This window comes from Myotis daubentonii, chromosome 9 (genome assembly GCF_963259705.1).
Source record: "Myotis daubentonii chromosome 9, mMyoDau2.1, whole genome shotgun sequence".
Lineage (NCBI taxonomy): Eukaryota > Metazoa > Chordata > Mammalia > Chiroptera > Vespertilionidae > Myotis > Myotis daubentonii.
Window position 1 is genome coordinate 67054148 of NC_081848.1, and position 16164 is coordinate 67070311.

Consider the following 16164-nt stretch of genomic DNA (forward strand, 5'->3'; position numbering starts at 1 on the left):
CCCCCAGCCCCCACTCCCGGCCCCACCACTTCAGCCACACTGACCTCCTTCCTGTTCCTTAAATAAATCCATTCCTTGCCACACGCAGGATTGTAACCTTTTTGCTTTTGCTCTTTGCGAGACTAGCTCCTTCCCATTCTTCTGCTCTCAGCTCTAATTTCATTTCCTCGGAGAGGGCTCTGTGACCTTCAGTTCCATTCCATTATTCCAGCCTGTTTTATTTTCTTCATACTATTTATTGGGATCCAAATTTACCTTATTATCTGACTCTCTCATTAGACTCTAAGCTCTATGAGGCAGGGACTGTATGTACTCTGCTCATGGCTGTATGCCCAGGAACTAGCAAATTGCCTGGTTCATATGAGGTGCTCAATATATTGAACGCATGAGTTAATTACTTAGTTAATAGAACTTTGGAGTTGGAACTTGGGGGCCTGTGCTTGGGATGATCTGAAAGCGAGGTTTGGGTACCCATGGTGAACAGTTCAGTATTGATGGTTGTTGGCAATCTCCAGTATTGAGATCCACAGTTTATCTGCCCAAGATTGGTGAGCTTTTTCATATCTCTCTCTGGCCTGCTGTCCTTTTTAAAAATTAAAACCCATTTCTCTTCTAGCCCTACCATCATTGGGTATTGAAAACAGCAAAATATAAGATCACTGAATCACTCATTAAAACTTCTCTTAGACAGTTTCGTGTATTCATTGATCAAATGGTTTTTGAACACCTTGTATATGCTGGAGACACAGCAGTGAACACAACAAAAAATGGGCAAAACTAGATCACTGAGCTCACACTTTAGTGTGGATAGTAAGAAAATCAAAATATAGAACATGTTATATTAGTTGGTGATAGGTTCTACAGGGGGAAAGGTAGCAGAGAAAAGGAGGTGTTTTATTTTGGGGGGTGGGGTGATGTACTTAGAGTGATCCAGGAAGGCATCACTGAGACGGTGATATTGGAGTAAACACCTGAAGGAGGTGGGAGGGGGAGGCATGCAGCTATCTGGGAGAGAACAACCCAGGCAGAGGGCACAGCAAGGGAAAGGCAAGGGTGTGCTTGGTGTTTGGTTCATCGGAAGGAGGCCAGCAAGGCTGGGCAGAGGGATGGAGCTGGAGAATGGTAGGAGACAAAGGCAGTGGGGGCTGAATCACATGGGGCCTTAGAGGCCATTGTAAGGACTTTGGCTTTTATTCTCTGATTGGAAGCCATTGGAGTATCTTAGGTTGTGAAGTGACACGATCTAACTTTAGGTTTTGACAAGATCCCTCTGGCTGCTGTTTTGAGAATAGCCTGACGGGGAAGCATGAACCAAGTGGGCAAACCAGCGAGGAGACTGCTACAGTAATGCAAGATGGTGGTTGGTGATGTGGACCAGATTGTCAGCAGTGGAGGTGAGGGTGGTGAGGAATGGTGCCAGTGGGTAACAGGGACTAGGACTGCGCTGTCTTGCTGTTCAAGCTCATCGAATGACCAGTCCGTTCAAGCCCTTGACATGGGTATTCTCTTGTCTTCTGCTCATTTCAGGGGAGTTCAACTGGGCTGTCTTTGTACTCTCCACACCCCTCATGAGTGGTCAGGGCCCATGTGGGGAGATCCTGGGTGACAACCTTGCATCCCTTCCTCAAGGCTGAGGTCCCATCCAAGAGGACGCTACTGATCACGGCGAGTAACAAATACCCAACTCCCCTTTGGGAGGCTGGGAAGGGGTAATACCCCAGGATAGAGTGAGGGGCTAGAGCTTCAGCGTGTAGACAGAGGTCAGCAGTTTTGGATGAGGTATCTGAATTGAAAGCCTGGGGCTATAGAAACTGTCTTTTACAAGACAAAACTTAACAGGGACAATTTGAGATTCCTATTTATAGCTCTTCAAATTTCCAACTGTATACTAGTGAGTCTAGCAAGGAAAAGACACAGTCTCATAGTAGATAGTAACAATAACATAATCATCAATAAGAACAATGATTTCCCAGGTATTAGCGCAAGGGGAAAATGTGGAATTGCTGTTCGACGGTATAAAGTTTCGGCTATTCAAGATGAATAAGATCTACATAAGATCTGTTCAACGTTGAGCATATAGTTAACAATACTGTTTTGTGCACTTGAAAATTTGTTAAGAGAGTAGAGCTCATGTTTTTGCCACTGTAAAAAGCCATTCTTGAAAAATTGGGGGAGATTGAATATATGCATTAGATGACATTAAGAAATACTATAGTTTTAAGGGCACTGTGGAAAAAGACGTTATTTGTTACAGATAAAAATAGATTAAGAAAATGTGATTAAATGTTAATAATTGTTAAATCCCGGTGATGGGTATATGGAAGTTCAATATACTGTGCTCTCCAATTTTCTGTATGTTTTATTTTTAAATTAAATATTTATTTGTTGTTATTTTATTTCATTTTATCCATCACCATTTACCCCCTCTATTTCTGTATGTTTTACATTTGCCTTAATAAAAGTCTAAAAATTTAAAAAAATATAATGATTTATTTTTATTGAGCATCTGTCATGAACTAGGTGCTTTCATGACATTATCTTTTTTGTTTGCTTTCTTTTTGTAATGATTTTGAAAACCTTTTTATTTTGAAATAGTTATAGGTTTACAGGAAGTTGCATAAATAGTACCCTTGTGTATTCTTCACCTAGCTTCCACTAAAGGTTAAATCTTGCATAACTATATGCAATATCAAAGCCAGGAAACTGACATGGGCACAGTGGTGTGCCTAGTTCTACGACACCTTACCATATCTGTAGATCTGTGTAACCGCCTCCACAAATGGGACACAGAACGTGTCCATCACCACAAAGGTCCCCTTTGTCCTTTATAGGCACACCTCCCGCCTCCCCCCACCCCCAGTGCTAACCCCGGGCAACCATCAGTCTCTTCTCCATTTCTATAATTTTGTTGTTTTGAGAATGTTATTTAAAGGGAATCATACAGCCCGGCTGGCGTGCTCAGTGGTTGACCTATGAACCAGGACATCACTGGTTCAATTCCAAGTTGCAAACTCAATCCCCAGTGTGGGGTATGAGGAGGCAGCCAATCAATGATTCTCTCTTCTCTCTCTCTCTCTCTCTCTCTCTCTCTCTCTCTCTCTCTCTCCCTTTTTCTCCTTCTCTCTTCCTCTCTGAAATTAATAAAAATATATTAAAAAATAAAGGGAATCATACAGTATTTAACCTTTCATTCCACCCTAATAAAAACCCCATCTAAAAAACAGATTTCTCTTATAAAAACTGATCTCCTTTTCTCATACAATTTCTTAATATTCCATAATATGTTGACTATATTTCCAAAAGCAAAAACTAGGGCAACATAGGTCTACTAAAACATATGGACAATAATATTCATGGCGGCATTAGTCATAATAGCCCCAAACTGGAAACCACCTCAAAGTTCATCAATGAATGGATGAATAAATGAATTGTGGCTTATTCATACAATTCAATGCTAGATAGTAATAAAAAAAATGAATAACATAAACACAACAATATGGATGTAATCTTATAGACACTACATTGAGCTAAAAACAGAAATAATGCATAATTCCATTTACATTTAGTTCAATAATAGGCAAAACTGATAGTGATAGAAATCAAAATAGTGATTAACTGCAGGAGAGGAGGTATTGACTGGGAAGGAACATGAGATAAGTTTTAGGCTGCTGGAAATATTATGTATCTTGATCTGAGTGGTAGTTATAGGAGAATGTATATTTTAAAATTAAGCTTAAGATTTGTGTATTTTACACACTTTACTGTACCAATGTTATACCTCAACTTTAAAACATCAGAGCACCCTAGCTGGTTTTGCTCAGTGGATAGGGCATCGGCCTGCGGACTGAAGGGTCCCAGGTTCGATTCAGGTCAAGGGCACATGCCAGGAGTTGCAGGCTTGATCCCCAGTAGGGGGAGTGCAGGAGGCAGCCCATCCATGATTCTTTCTCATCATTGATGTTTCTCTCTCTCTCTCTCTCTCTCTCTCACTTCCTCTCTGAAATCAATAAAAATATATTTTAAAATGTCAGGGCCAGGGTTTGATAAAGATGTGTCCTTAGAGCAGTAGTAAGGCATAGTGTTGAAATCTGGACTTTCTTGGACAATTAAGCATTTGGTGACCAACCATACAAAGTGTTCAGCCCCCCTTCTCCAATGGGAAGTGTACCCTTGCATTATTAACTCGTATCTCCTAAATTTCATTTACTGGTAAATCCCTTGAAAAAATCAAGGAATTGAGGTGTTTGGGGTTTTGTTGTTGTTGTTGGGGGTGGGGAGAAACAGTGGAAACAATTAAGTTCACTCTCCTTCTCCCATTACTAAACACACTAGGTTAACTCTAGTGGCAGCCAAAATAGCTCCTATTCACCTCTTATTGCCCAGTGAGTCTAACAGAAGTTGAATAAAACAGAAGTATACTAGTATATGTCTTGTCTTTCTGCAAGCAGGAACTATGTCTCCCTTATCTTTGTAATCCCAGAGAAAGGTTAGTGACCTGTAGGCACGCAGCTGTATTCACACAAAGTTTCTTGAAGCACCTGTTCCCAAACTTGGTTGCACAAAGGAATTAATGTACAATTTATGAAACTTCCTGCAAATCCATAATCATTTCAAAGTCAACTTTTAAAAAAATCATTACAAAAAGAAAAATAAACAAAATAATGTAATTAAAGCACCTAGTCCATGGCAGATGCTCAGTAAAAAGAAATCATTGGTGTATTTTTGTTTTTTAAGTTTTAGACTTTATTATGGCCAATTTAAAACATACAGGAAAGTGGAGAGCACGGTATATTGAACTTCCAAATACCTATCACCAGGATTTAACAATTATTCACATCAAGCCATATTTTCCTCATCTACTTTTACTATGTCTTTTTTTCTACAGTGCCATTTTACACCCTTAAAATGATAGTAATTTCTTCTCGTCATCTAATGCACATTAATGCACATCTAACTCACCTGGGAATTTAAAAGTTTACTGATAGCATCTGGGCTCTACTCCCAGGGTCTCTGGTGTAATTGGTATGAGAGGCGCCTTGGGCATCAGGATTTTTTAAAGCGTCCCAGGTGACCTTAACGTGCAGCACCAACTGAGAACCGGCGTTCGGGGCGTCTTTCCCCGTACGCGCCTGATTTGTGCTCCGGTGTCCGCTCTCGGAGGACCGGAGACGAGGTTCCCTGAGCGCCGTAGTCCCGCCCCTTCCCAGAGAACCAATAAACCCAAGCTTCTCCCTTGACAACGCCAGGGACTTGACCTCCGGGCTGCCGGCGCTCTGCACTCCGCCCAAGCCTCTATGGTATTTGGGTGTCCTCTCTAGCACTTGCAAGCCGCCTTCGCCTTCAGCCGGAGCGGGTTTCCTAGCGCCGCCTCGTTGGTACTTCATTCCGAGAGCCAGTCCGGATCCGAAAGGGGGCGGGACTTCCGCCCGGAAGTGGCCCACGTGTTTCCACCTTTGCCCACCTGGGTTCTTGGTAAGTTTCTAGTGTTTGCCCGAAGTTGGGGACACCGGGGGCTTTGTGACCGGCTCCAGGTTGTGTTGAGTGACGTCTGACCTAAGGGTGACACTGGTGATGTCGCCGCCACTTCAGAGGTGCAGCCCCTGCGCCGGGGCCGGGCCCGGGCACGTTGTTCCGCGTAGGATCCAATTCCTAGGGCCGCGGAGGGTCAGGCCTGCGGTTTAGAGAGTTCCCTCCCGGTCTGTCGGTCTCCTGGGGAGAGGTGACCTAGGAGCCCTGAGCGTCAGGCCCGGGGACTCGATGTCCAGCCCCGCTAGTGACGTGCTGTGTGACCTTGGGCTAGGCAGTGTTCCCCTCCCGGGCCTCAGTTTCCACATCTGTGAAATGGGATGGTTGAACTCAGGTCAGTGGCCCCTGCCGGTCTGATGCCCTATGATGACTCTGCACCTTTAACTCCTGGGATGGGAAAGTGAACGGGAGAGGTGGGTGCTGACGGTGATGTCTTTTCCCAGGACTAGGAGGTAGGAAGGAGATCACCGTGCAGGGCTGAGATGGATCCGCTCAGGGCCCAGCAGCTGGCGGCGGAGCTGGAGGTAGAAATGATGGCTGATATGTACAACAGGTAAGAGCCCACTCTGTCTTAGGGAAGGATCCTAGGTTGCTCTTGCTGAGTGTAGAGGTGGATGACTTATGAAAAATGCTTTGCTTAATTTAGGGGGGCACCCACCTGCACCGACTCCACCCCACTCCCACCCCCCATGGTCAAAGGCCAATGCAGACTCAGCATAGGGTCACTAGAAGGAGTTGGGCATTTAGACTGGGATGGATTGGCCATGGAGGAGCTAAGTAGGAGAGAAGGTCCAGTTCAGTCTCTGGTTAGGTTCCAAGAACGGTTGAAAGTATTTGCCTTTTGAAAAATAGAACATATCCCACTTACTTAACATTGCTTAAACTCTTACTCTACCTCAGGCAGTTGCTAAACATTTTACATGCATTATCTTTCTTAATCTTCAAAATAATCCACTGGGTGGCCCTGGCCAGGTAGCTCAGTTGGTTAAGTGGGCCGTCCTGATACTCGAAGGTTACAGGTTGATACCCGGTCAGGGCACATGCAAGAATCAACAAATGAATGCATAAATAGATGGAATAATAAATTGATGTTTCTCTATATACATGTCTCCCTTCCTCTCTAAAATCAATAAATAAATAAACAAAAAATAATCCACTGGGTTAATTTTACTGTGAGAACAGGGGAGCTTCTAGAGTTTAAATAACTTTCTCAGGGTCCACAGCTGGTCAGTAGCAATGTGAGGCCCAGTACTTTTGCAAATTTGGGAACAATTCATAGCTCCATCAATTACCACTAGTATGGGCTTGGACAAATTACTTGGACTATTTGGCCAGTGGTTTCCCCGTCTATCAAATGGAGGCAATACTGCTACCTACCTCATAGAGACATTATAAATATTAAATGTTGCCCTGGCTAGTGTGGCTCAGTTGCTAGGGCATCATCCCATGCATTGAAAAGTTGCCAGTTGGATTCCCGGTCAGGGTACGTGCCCAGCTTATGGGCTCCATTCGCAGTAGGGGACTTTTAGGAGTCAGGCAGCTGATTGATGTTTCGCTCTCCCTTCTCCAAAAATTAATAAAAACAAATCTTTAAAAAATGTATTAAATGTTAAAATGTATGACAAGCTCTTAGCATCAAGCCAATACATAGTAAGCTGTCAACATATGTCTGCTATTTTTATTAGCTTGAGCTCTCTGGTATCCTCTGCTTATTGGTTGGTTTGTGTTGGAGGATATATGTTAGTAGAACAATTTTTAAATGTAGGCTGTGAAGTCAGACTACCTGGGTTAATATCTCAGCTGTATGTGGTCCTGAGGCTCTCTGTACCTTATTTTCTTCATCTGTAAAATGGGGATATTTATCATGTGTAACTATAGGGTTACCATAAAAATCATGTCAAGCACTTAGCATGATGCCTGGAACATAGCCAGGACTCAACTAATGATTTCTATTTAATTAGTTATAAACATGGGCTCAGGTAAGGTTCCTATTCTCAAGGACCTTCCATAATAGTTGAGGTGTAAACTGAGGATTTATACTGCCTGCCTCAGAGGTGAATCAGTTAAGCACGTCAGGAATGGATGAGAGTTCCTGGTATGCCACAAGGTGCTGCTGACCTGACCTTGCCCTCCCTTCCCCCCAGAATGACAAGTGCCTGCCACCGAAAGTGTGTGCCTCCCCACTACAAGGAAGCAGAACTGTCCAAGGGCGAGTCTGTATGCCTGGACCGGTGTGTCTCCAAGTACCTGGACATCCATGAGCGGATGGGCAAAAAGCTGACAGAGTTGTCTATGCAGGATGAAGAGCTGATGAAGAGGATGCAGCAGAGCTCTGGGCCTGCATGAGGCCCCGCAGGATCCACCCCGAGGTGCACCCTGTCCCTTCCCACTTGTCTAATTAAAGTGCCCCTGTGGGGTGTCATCTGTGAAGACTGTCAGGCCTAGGCTGTCTCTAGAGAGTCTCCGGGAGCCTGAAGCCTGGCTCTCCCCCAGTTGAAGAATGGGTATTTGTCACACTGGAATGTGACTGTGCGTGTGTGTGTGTATGTGTGTGTACATTAAAAGATTTTGTTGACACCTGTGTGCAAATAAAAAATGCTCTTAGCATCAAGATGCCTGGCACATCAGAGTAAAGGCAGCGGACCGGCACAACCTCTACCAGCAGAGGGAGTCTCACAGTGTTTACAAGTATAGGCTGGTCTAATGACTTAGGTTTGCACTCCAGGTGAGCCACTTGATGTGTGACCCTGAACATGTCATTTCCTCATTTAGCTTCCTCATTGTAAAATGGGGATAATCATAGGGCTGTTGTAAAGATAAAAAACGAGTTAATATGTGTGAAGTATTTAGAATAATGACTGGGGCATAGGAAGTAATAAATTTTAGCCATATATATGGCTATGTATATATATTGTATATTTAAATATACACTTTTAGATAACATGCTATATACTGTTAAATATGTATAAATATATTTAATGTTTATATTATAGATGATATAACTTGTAAAGGATTCATTTATATTTATATTAAATATATATAAAGTAATGAGTAATTATAAAATAAAATAATTATTGATAGTATAAATATATTTTAATAACAAAATTAAGTGGAGGCAGGCATTTTCACAAATTATATAGAAAAATACTTAGAGGAGCCAGTGAAAAATAGTTGTGTTTAAGAAGGAAGCAGTCAGTCTTTTGGTTCTACACAGCGATTTCGAGCATGTGAGGGAACCCAACTTGGTGTGTGATGGGAGTGATCCAGGCAGGGGACTGAGTGATCACTGCCTTTCAGCGTCCACCTGAATCAGGGACTGCACTCCTCACTCTTCAGATACTATCCACCCAGTCTGATCCGCCCAGCTGGGCCCAAGAGTCCTCTGAGGAGCTGGCGGCACAGAGGAGCGGTGCTTGCTGGAGTCTCGAGTAGAGCAGTAACATGGAGGCCAGGGCTGGCTGCTGCGTGTGCTGTCTCACAGGAGAGGCTGCCACCACATCTAATTCCTTCCCGAGGAGTGCCCTTGGAGAGTTGTGCAGCTTTCAGAATGTGTGGGACACTCACTCGACGTGAGTTTTCGGTTGGCACCAGTGCCACTGTGATAGTACCTTCACAGTGGGCCTTCCCTGTAGATGGAAGTGTCTGGGAGGTCGCTGGGCATGAGTGAAGGAAACAATAGAAGCAGTGAGTTTCAGGCTTAAAGGTGCAGGTTCAAGACAGACAGCCTGAGTGACATTTCCTAGCAGTGTGATGTGGATGAGGCATTGAACTGCCCGGTGCCTGTTTCCCCATCCACAAAATGGCAATGAAAGTATAACTCATTGAGTGGTTGTAAAAATTGTGTTAGTAACTAAAGCATTTAGCATCAATAATATTAGCTCTTTTTTTTTTTAATTGCGAAGTTTTGTGTGAGGGGACACTGGATAGACCCCTGGAAAACTTCAAAACCATTGTTCATCTGTGCTAGTGGTGGGCGGAGAGCTAAGGCTCCTTTCTGGGTGCTGAAGTGCAAGATTGGGTCAACAGGTGGCGCTGTCAGCTCACGGGACGGGCACTGCTGTGAACAATTCTACAATTATGAATTATTTGCCTATTCTATGCAGGCGTTGTGCTAGGAAGAGTGGAGAGTGAAGAAAATTGATATTGCACCTGCCTTCAGGTTTAGCGAGTAACGCCACCAATTCTCTGAGCGCATAGCTGGGACATCTAGAAGAGCACTTGCTTTGAAGTGGTAGTAGTTGTGGGGAGAAGAACACTTGCTTTGAAGTGGCAGAAAGTATGGAGGTTTCAGGAAACAAGCCTGGGTGTGCCTGGAGTGCCGAGTGTGCAGGGAGCTGTGGTGAGAGATGAGAACTGAAGGCTGGATAGGCGCAGGTCCAGAAGAGCCTGGTGAGATGTTAGAGTTTGGATTTTCTCCTATTAGGGGATCAGCAAACTGTTGAAGGATGCAAACTCTGACTGGGAGCATGACAGATCTCTCATTTTAGAGGCTCCCTCTAGCTGCCAGGGTGGATAGTGGTAGATGATGGTTTAATGGATTAAGGCAGTGGTTCTCAACCTTCTGGCCCTTTAAATACAGTTCCTCATGTTGTGACCCAACCATAAAATTATTTTCGTTGCTACTTCATAACTGTAATGTTGCTACTGTTATGAATCATAATGTAAATATCTGATATGCAGGATGGTCTTAGGCGACCCCTGTGAAAGGGTTGTTCGACCGCCAAAGGGGTCGTGACCCACAGGTTGAGAACCGCTAGATTAAGGGGAGCTGGGCCAGGGAGCCAGGGAGGAAAGAAGGGGGGCGGTGGGAGTAAGAACAGCTATTGAGTTGCTATAGTGTGCTAATAATTATGTTTATTACAGTTAATTCTTATAAATAACTGTGAAGCGGTACCACTATTCTCATTTTATAGATGAAGAAGCCAGGGCTCTGGAAAGTTAATAACTTGCTGAAAGTCACACAGCAAGCGAGTAGCAGAGCCAGGATTTCAACTTATTCAGATAGCAGCACCTACTTCTTTTTTTTTTTTTTTTAAATATTTTTTATTGTTTTTTTACAGAGAAAAAGGGAGAGGGACAGAGAGTCAGAACATCGATGAGAGAGAAACATCAATTAGCTGCCTCCTGCACGCCCCCCACTGGAGATGTGCCTGCAACCAAGGTACATGCCCTTGACCGGAATCGAACCTGGGACCCTTCAGTCCGCAGGCTGATGCTCTATCCACTGAACCAAACCGGTTAGGGCGAGCAGCACCTACTTCTAACCAGTCCTCTGGGATTGGGGGTCGGGAGGTGCTTCCCAATGAGACAGCAATTTCACATTTCATTCAACAATATTTATTGTTGGCCCGTAACATACAAAGAAGTACATAAAGTGCCCAAAGTGAGCTAGCTAGGCCCCTGCCCTCAGTGAGTGAGTGCAGGGGGTGAGGGGTGGGTGGGTGCAGGAGATGGAACAGACATGCAAAGGATATTAGAATGGCTTAGGCCCTTTGAGCCATAGAGAAGAGACAGAAACATCCATAGATGTGTTCTTGCTAGATTATCACAGCTTTAAAAATCAGGAAATGTCTCACAAAAATCTGGACTCTGGTTTCTTTTGAAAACTTAGAAGATCTGATAAGTCAGCGCACATTGCTGCTTGGTAGCTGTGTCTGGAGGACGGGCAGAGGTGGGCAGAGGCTCGGCTGTCCACCAAACCTCCCTCCGCTCTCTTCTTCCTTGTCATCGTCTGCCTGACCTGAAGGCATTTGGTCTGCGCCTTCTGCTCTGGGGCTCAGATGAGCTGGATGCTATATGAGGAAATGTGTTGTAGGCAGTCTCTAAGATGGCTCTCAATATCCTGCCTGCTGCTATTTCATCCCCCTGGGTGTGCCCGAGACCTAGAGACTTGCTTCTAATAACACAGCAAAGGTGATGGGATGCCACTTCTCAGGTTAAGATTGTATAATGGCCATCTTGTGTGTTCTCTCTCTCTCCCTCCCTCCCTCTCTCTTTGCAGCCTTATGAGCAACCCTGAAGCCGAGGACCCATTGAAGCTGTACCCCAATGTCTGATCTAGAGAAACTAAGATAATATATGTTAAGCGATTACATTTTGGGGTAATTTTCTATGCAGCAGTAACTATCCAATCCACGTACAGTTCTCACAGCTGTTACAATTATCTGAGACTATGGTCATTCCACACCTATACCGAGGATGGGCCAGGCACCATTCCAGGCATTTGGGAAACATTAATCAACACAACGTAAAGATCCTTGCCCTCTAGGAACTCCTATTCTGATGGGGATGGTTCACATAGGAGTCTGTGCTGGCAGTGCTGTTTTGAAGGAAAGACAAACTCCCTCAGCTTTGCGGAGAAGTTCTTAACTTCCTTTGGGTCTTAGACACTTTTGAAACCCCAACAAAAGCCACGGACTGTGTTTTTTTTTTAGAAAAATGTACATGCACATGGAATTTTGCATGCAATTTTAGGGATTTTCATAAGAATTCTTGTGGTCTGCCCTGAGGAGTCTTGTGATGAGCATTGTTTTAGGTGCTGGGGCAGAGAAACAAGCAAAATAGAAGGTCTATGGAGGGGAGACAGTAAAATCAGTAGCGTGTACAGTGTGCTATGAGCTACAAGAGATGTCCAGCAAGTTGTGAGGCTACATAAAGGAATGTGCCCCCATATCTGGGGGCTCAGAGAAGACTGTCCCCCTGAAAGTTATTGAGGCTATGCTTTCAGTGATCTGAGAGAGAGAGGAGAGAGAGAGAGAAGGAGAGAGAAACATTGATTGGCTGAGAGAGAGAGAGAGAGAGAGAAGGAGAAGGAGAGAGAGAAACATTGATGTGGAGAGAAACATTAATTGGCTGCCATATATGCCCCAACTGGGAATCAAACCTGCAAACCTTGGTGCAGGGGATGTCGCTCCAACCAACTGAGCTATACAGGCCAGGGCATGAGTGAGATTTGAAGGGTGGGTAGGAATTTGTCAGCTAGGGGGCACAGTGGATGGTGGGATCTGTTACTTGTGGGAAGATAGCGGTAAGGCAGGTAGGTACAGGCCCCTGCCCCCTGGGTATACAGTTTATCACGGAAACAGACATCTGATGATGAGTTTCATCAAAGGGAAATTGGGATGTTACATAGGTCACACAGCAAAGGGATATATTGTTAGAGTCAGGCAAGGAGCTTTCCCTAAGGAAGTCACCATTAAGTCAAAATCAGATTGATTAGATAGGTCAGGGCACGGGAATGTTCCATGCCCAGGAGGAACTTCAGGTGGGAGAGAACATGGGGTATTAATGGGCAAGAAGAGGTCACCAAGGCAAAAGCATAGAGAGGAGGGAGGCCAGAGGGAGGCTGGGGGCAGTAGGTGACCCGGGACATACTGGTAAGCGTTGTTGGGAGTGTGTACATTTCCTCAACCATCATGGGAAGCTTTCAAGGGGAGTGGCCTGATCAACACTGGGTTTCCAGTAGATCCTTCTGACTGGATGGTGGGATTATGAGCACTCTTTCAAAGTGTAAAATTCAGTAGAGTTTAGTATATTCACAAAGTTGTACAACCATCACCACCATCCAACTGCACAACGTTCTCATTGCCCTTAGAAGAAACCCCACACCTATTAGCAATCACTTCCCATTTTCCCAGTTTCTGCCAACCACTAATCTATTTCTGGCTCAATATACCTGCCTATTCTGGGCATTTCATGTGGTACAATCATACAATATATGTTTTTCTGTGTCTGGCTTTTTTTGCCAAGCATAATGTTTTCAAGGTTCATCTTTCTTGTAATAAGTATCAGTACCTCACTCATTTTTATGGACAGCTGATATTGTGTATTAGCATGCACACATTTTTTATCCATCAGTTGATGTATGATTGGGTTGTTTGCACTTTTAGGCTATTATGAATTACACGACTATGAGGATTTGGGTCTCAGTTTTTGTGTTGCTGTACGTTCACCATTCTCTGATATATACCTAGGAATGGAATTGCTGGGTCAGAATGGTAGCTCTATGTTTAACTATCCGAGGAACTACCAAACTTTCCCAAAGCAGTGTGGCCATTCTATTTACATTCTGCATGCAAAGATATATAATAACTATTTGTTAGGCTGAATAGATAATTTCTTACATAGTAAACTGGATACTACTTGAGATAATGTAAGAAATATATGTGTGGTCATTCAGGTGACCAACTATATTCCTCATATATTTTGGTCTTCATCCACAGTTTCTGGCTCACAGCTCCCCGAACCACTGGAATGTCCTAAGTGTTGAGAATGACACAGGTGTCTCCTGTTATGTGAATGCGGTGAATTTCAGAAGCACCAAAGGATGGGGCTGGTTGCCAGGAGAACCAATCAAGTGATTAGAGGCTTGGCATTTTCAGTCCCACCCTCCTTCCTTCTCTGGCCTCTGACTCCAGGGGAGCCAGTTGGTCAGAAGCACAGAGGGCCTGGAGGTTGAATCAATTGTCCATGCCCAGTGATTTAATCATTTCTATGTAATGAGGCCTCCATAACAACCCAAGAAGATGGGGTTCAGGAGCTTCTGGGTGGTGAAGACTTTTGGAAAGAAGTGGGTCTGAAAAGGGCAGGCCCTTTCTCGTGTACCTTACTCTATGCATCTCTTCCATCTGGCTGTTCCTGAGTTGTATCCTTTTACAATAAACTAGTGATCTAGTAAGTAACACACTTCTCTAAATTCTGAGAACCATTCCAGCAAATTAATTGAACCCAAGGAGGGGGATGTGGGAACCTCTGATTCCTAGCCAGTCAGGCAGAAGCACAGGCGACAGCATGGACTTGCGATTGGCATTCCGATTTGCAGGGGGTCGTTGGAACCGCCAATCTGTAGCCAGTTGGTCAGAAGCACAGAGAGTCGGGCTTAGGCTGGCTTCTGAAATGTGTATGTTTGGACCGCGGGCAGTCTTGTAAGACTAAACCATTAACTTGTGGAACCTGATGTTATCTCTGGGTAGATAATGTCAGAATTGAGTTGAATTCTTGGACACTCTGCTGGCTTCTGAGAATTGTTTGTTGGTGTGGGAGACCCCCTCCAACAGTAGAATTAGGTTCAGGAACCCAATTTACTATTATTTTTGGCACTTAACAGGCTTGAAGAGGGGGGTCTCTGGAAGCAAGTACCTTGAGCCAAGTTGCTGGACTAGTCAGCTGCAGAGCCAGGATCAGGACCCTGCCTGGTCACTCCTGAGCCAGCTCTCCTGTCCACTCATCTGTGAAGCAGCTTTGAGCCAGAGCCACAGGAGATCCAATGTGATAGCACTGTTCTACTGGAAGTATGGGGAGTGCCGGCGGATCAGAGTCTCCCTCCTTCCTGATGTATCCTTCTCCATTCATTTAACACACAAACCTGACCATATTATCTATCCCCTTCCTGAAAAACAAAGACAAAAGAAAACATAGCCCTAGCCGGCTTGGCTCAGTGGATAGAGCTTCAGCCTGCGGACTGAAGGGTCCCAGGTTCTTTTCCGGCCAAGGGCACATACCTGGGTTGCAGGCTCGATCCCCAGTAGGGGGTGTGCAGGAGGCACCCGATCAATGGTTCTCTCTCATCATTGATGTTTCTATCTCCTCCCTTCCTCTCCGAAATCAATAAAGAAATATATATATATATATATATATATATATATATATATATATATATATATATTTTTTTTTTTTAAAGAAAAGAAAACATAATCCAAGATTTGCCGGTCACCTATCTCACAATATTGGAAGTCCTTGGCCTGGCAGATGTCATTCTAAACTGACCTCAGCCTGCCTTTTCAGCTCCGTTTCCCACCACTCCGTTTTATTTATTCAACAGATGTTTACCATGGGCTTGTGACATGGAAGGTCCCCTGATAGGTTTACAAACCACCTACAATGTGGCTCCTGCCCCCAAGAGATTTATCCAAGAGATATCTCACCGGGAGGGAGGCAGGCAAGTGAACTGATGGTTCTAGCTCAGTGTGAAGGCTTCAGTAGAGGTTAGAATAGTATTGGGGGGAGTATGTGGGAACGGCCCCTAAGCCAGTCTAAGAGATCAGACAGATTCCAGAAAGACGTGAGTTGTAAAGGATGAGAACCTTAGAAATTAAGAAAGGACTCTGTCATCCCCACAAGGCACAGGTGCAAAGGCATGGAGTGTGAAACCAGATGGCTTCACACTTCATTCTGCAGGTGTTTACCTAGTGCTTCTTAGATGCCAAGTGCTGTTCTAGATGCTGGAGATACAGCAGTGAACACAACAGACCAGGCCCTTGCCCTCAGGGAGCTGCCAGGGGAAACATTGAAATGTGGGTTGGGGAAGGCCAACCATTGGCCCTGCCTTGGGGCAGGGGGTGGGGAGGGTGGTGGTGGTCCAAAGACCCTTGGAGCATGGGGAGTGTCCACAATAACCCTGAAATTTGAATGGAAATGTGTGTGTGCGCTCAGGTTCACACATGCATTTTCCTAGGGAGTGGACACATAGTATTTTATTGTGTTCTCAAAGGGATCCATGACTGTCTTGGATTAGAGCCCTTATTCTAGGGCCTCTTGTGCTAAGCGTAGGAGCTTGACCTTGATCTGGAAGTTCTGGGAGCAGTAGTGAATTTTAAGAAGTGAAAACATGAGAGCCTGACCCTGCGCTCTTGCCAGAGA

The 16164-nt window shown here is 44.5% G+C and overlaps 2 protein-coding genes across 6 annotated transcripts in view; one reads left to right on the plus strand and one right to left on the minus strand.

The window, feature by feature from the left end:
- Positions 1-16164, minus strand: part of SMTNL1 (smoothelin like 1) — a 208942-nt gene that overhangs the window by 13888 nt on the left and 178890 nt on the right. The window contains exon 1 of one of the 3 annotated variants that reach the window (XM_059709337.1): positions 45-189. The exons of 1 other annotated variant lie outside the window; for it this stretch is intronic. In XM_059709337.1, the coding sequence (XP_059565320.1) occupies positions 45-72 (28 nt within the window). In that variant the 5' untranslated portion in view covers positions 73-189. Of the gene's footprint in view, positions 1-44; positions 190-16164 lie in introns of those variants that run through there. One more of the 3 variants, XM_059709333.1, reaches the window with a different exon arrangement.
- TIMM10 (translocase of inner mitochondrial membrane 10) lies at positions 5333-8101 on the plus strand. Of its 3 annotated transcripts, none has more exons than XM_059709317.1 (3): positions 5333-5472; positions 5970-6079; positions 7671-8101. In XM_059709317.1, the coding sequence occupies exons 2-3, from the start codon at positions 6009-6011 to the stop codon at positions 7870-7872; spliced, it is 273 nt and encodes a 90-aa protein (XP_059565300.1). In that variant the 5' UTR covers positions 5333-5472; positions 5970-6008; the 3' UTR covers positions 7873-8101. The 3 variants fall into 3 exon arrangements, with proteins under 3 accessions (XP_059565300.1, XP_059565303.1, XP_059565302.1); XM_059709320.1 differs by lacking the exon at positions 5333-5472 and adding an exon at positions 5489-5591; XM_059709319.1 differs by lacking the exon at positions 5333-5472 and adding an exon at positions 5664-5860.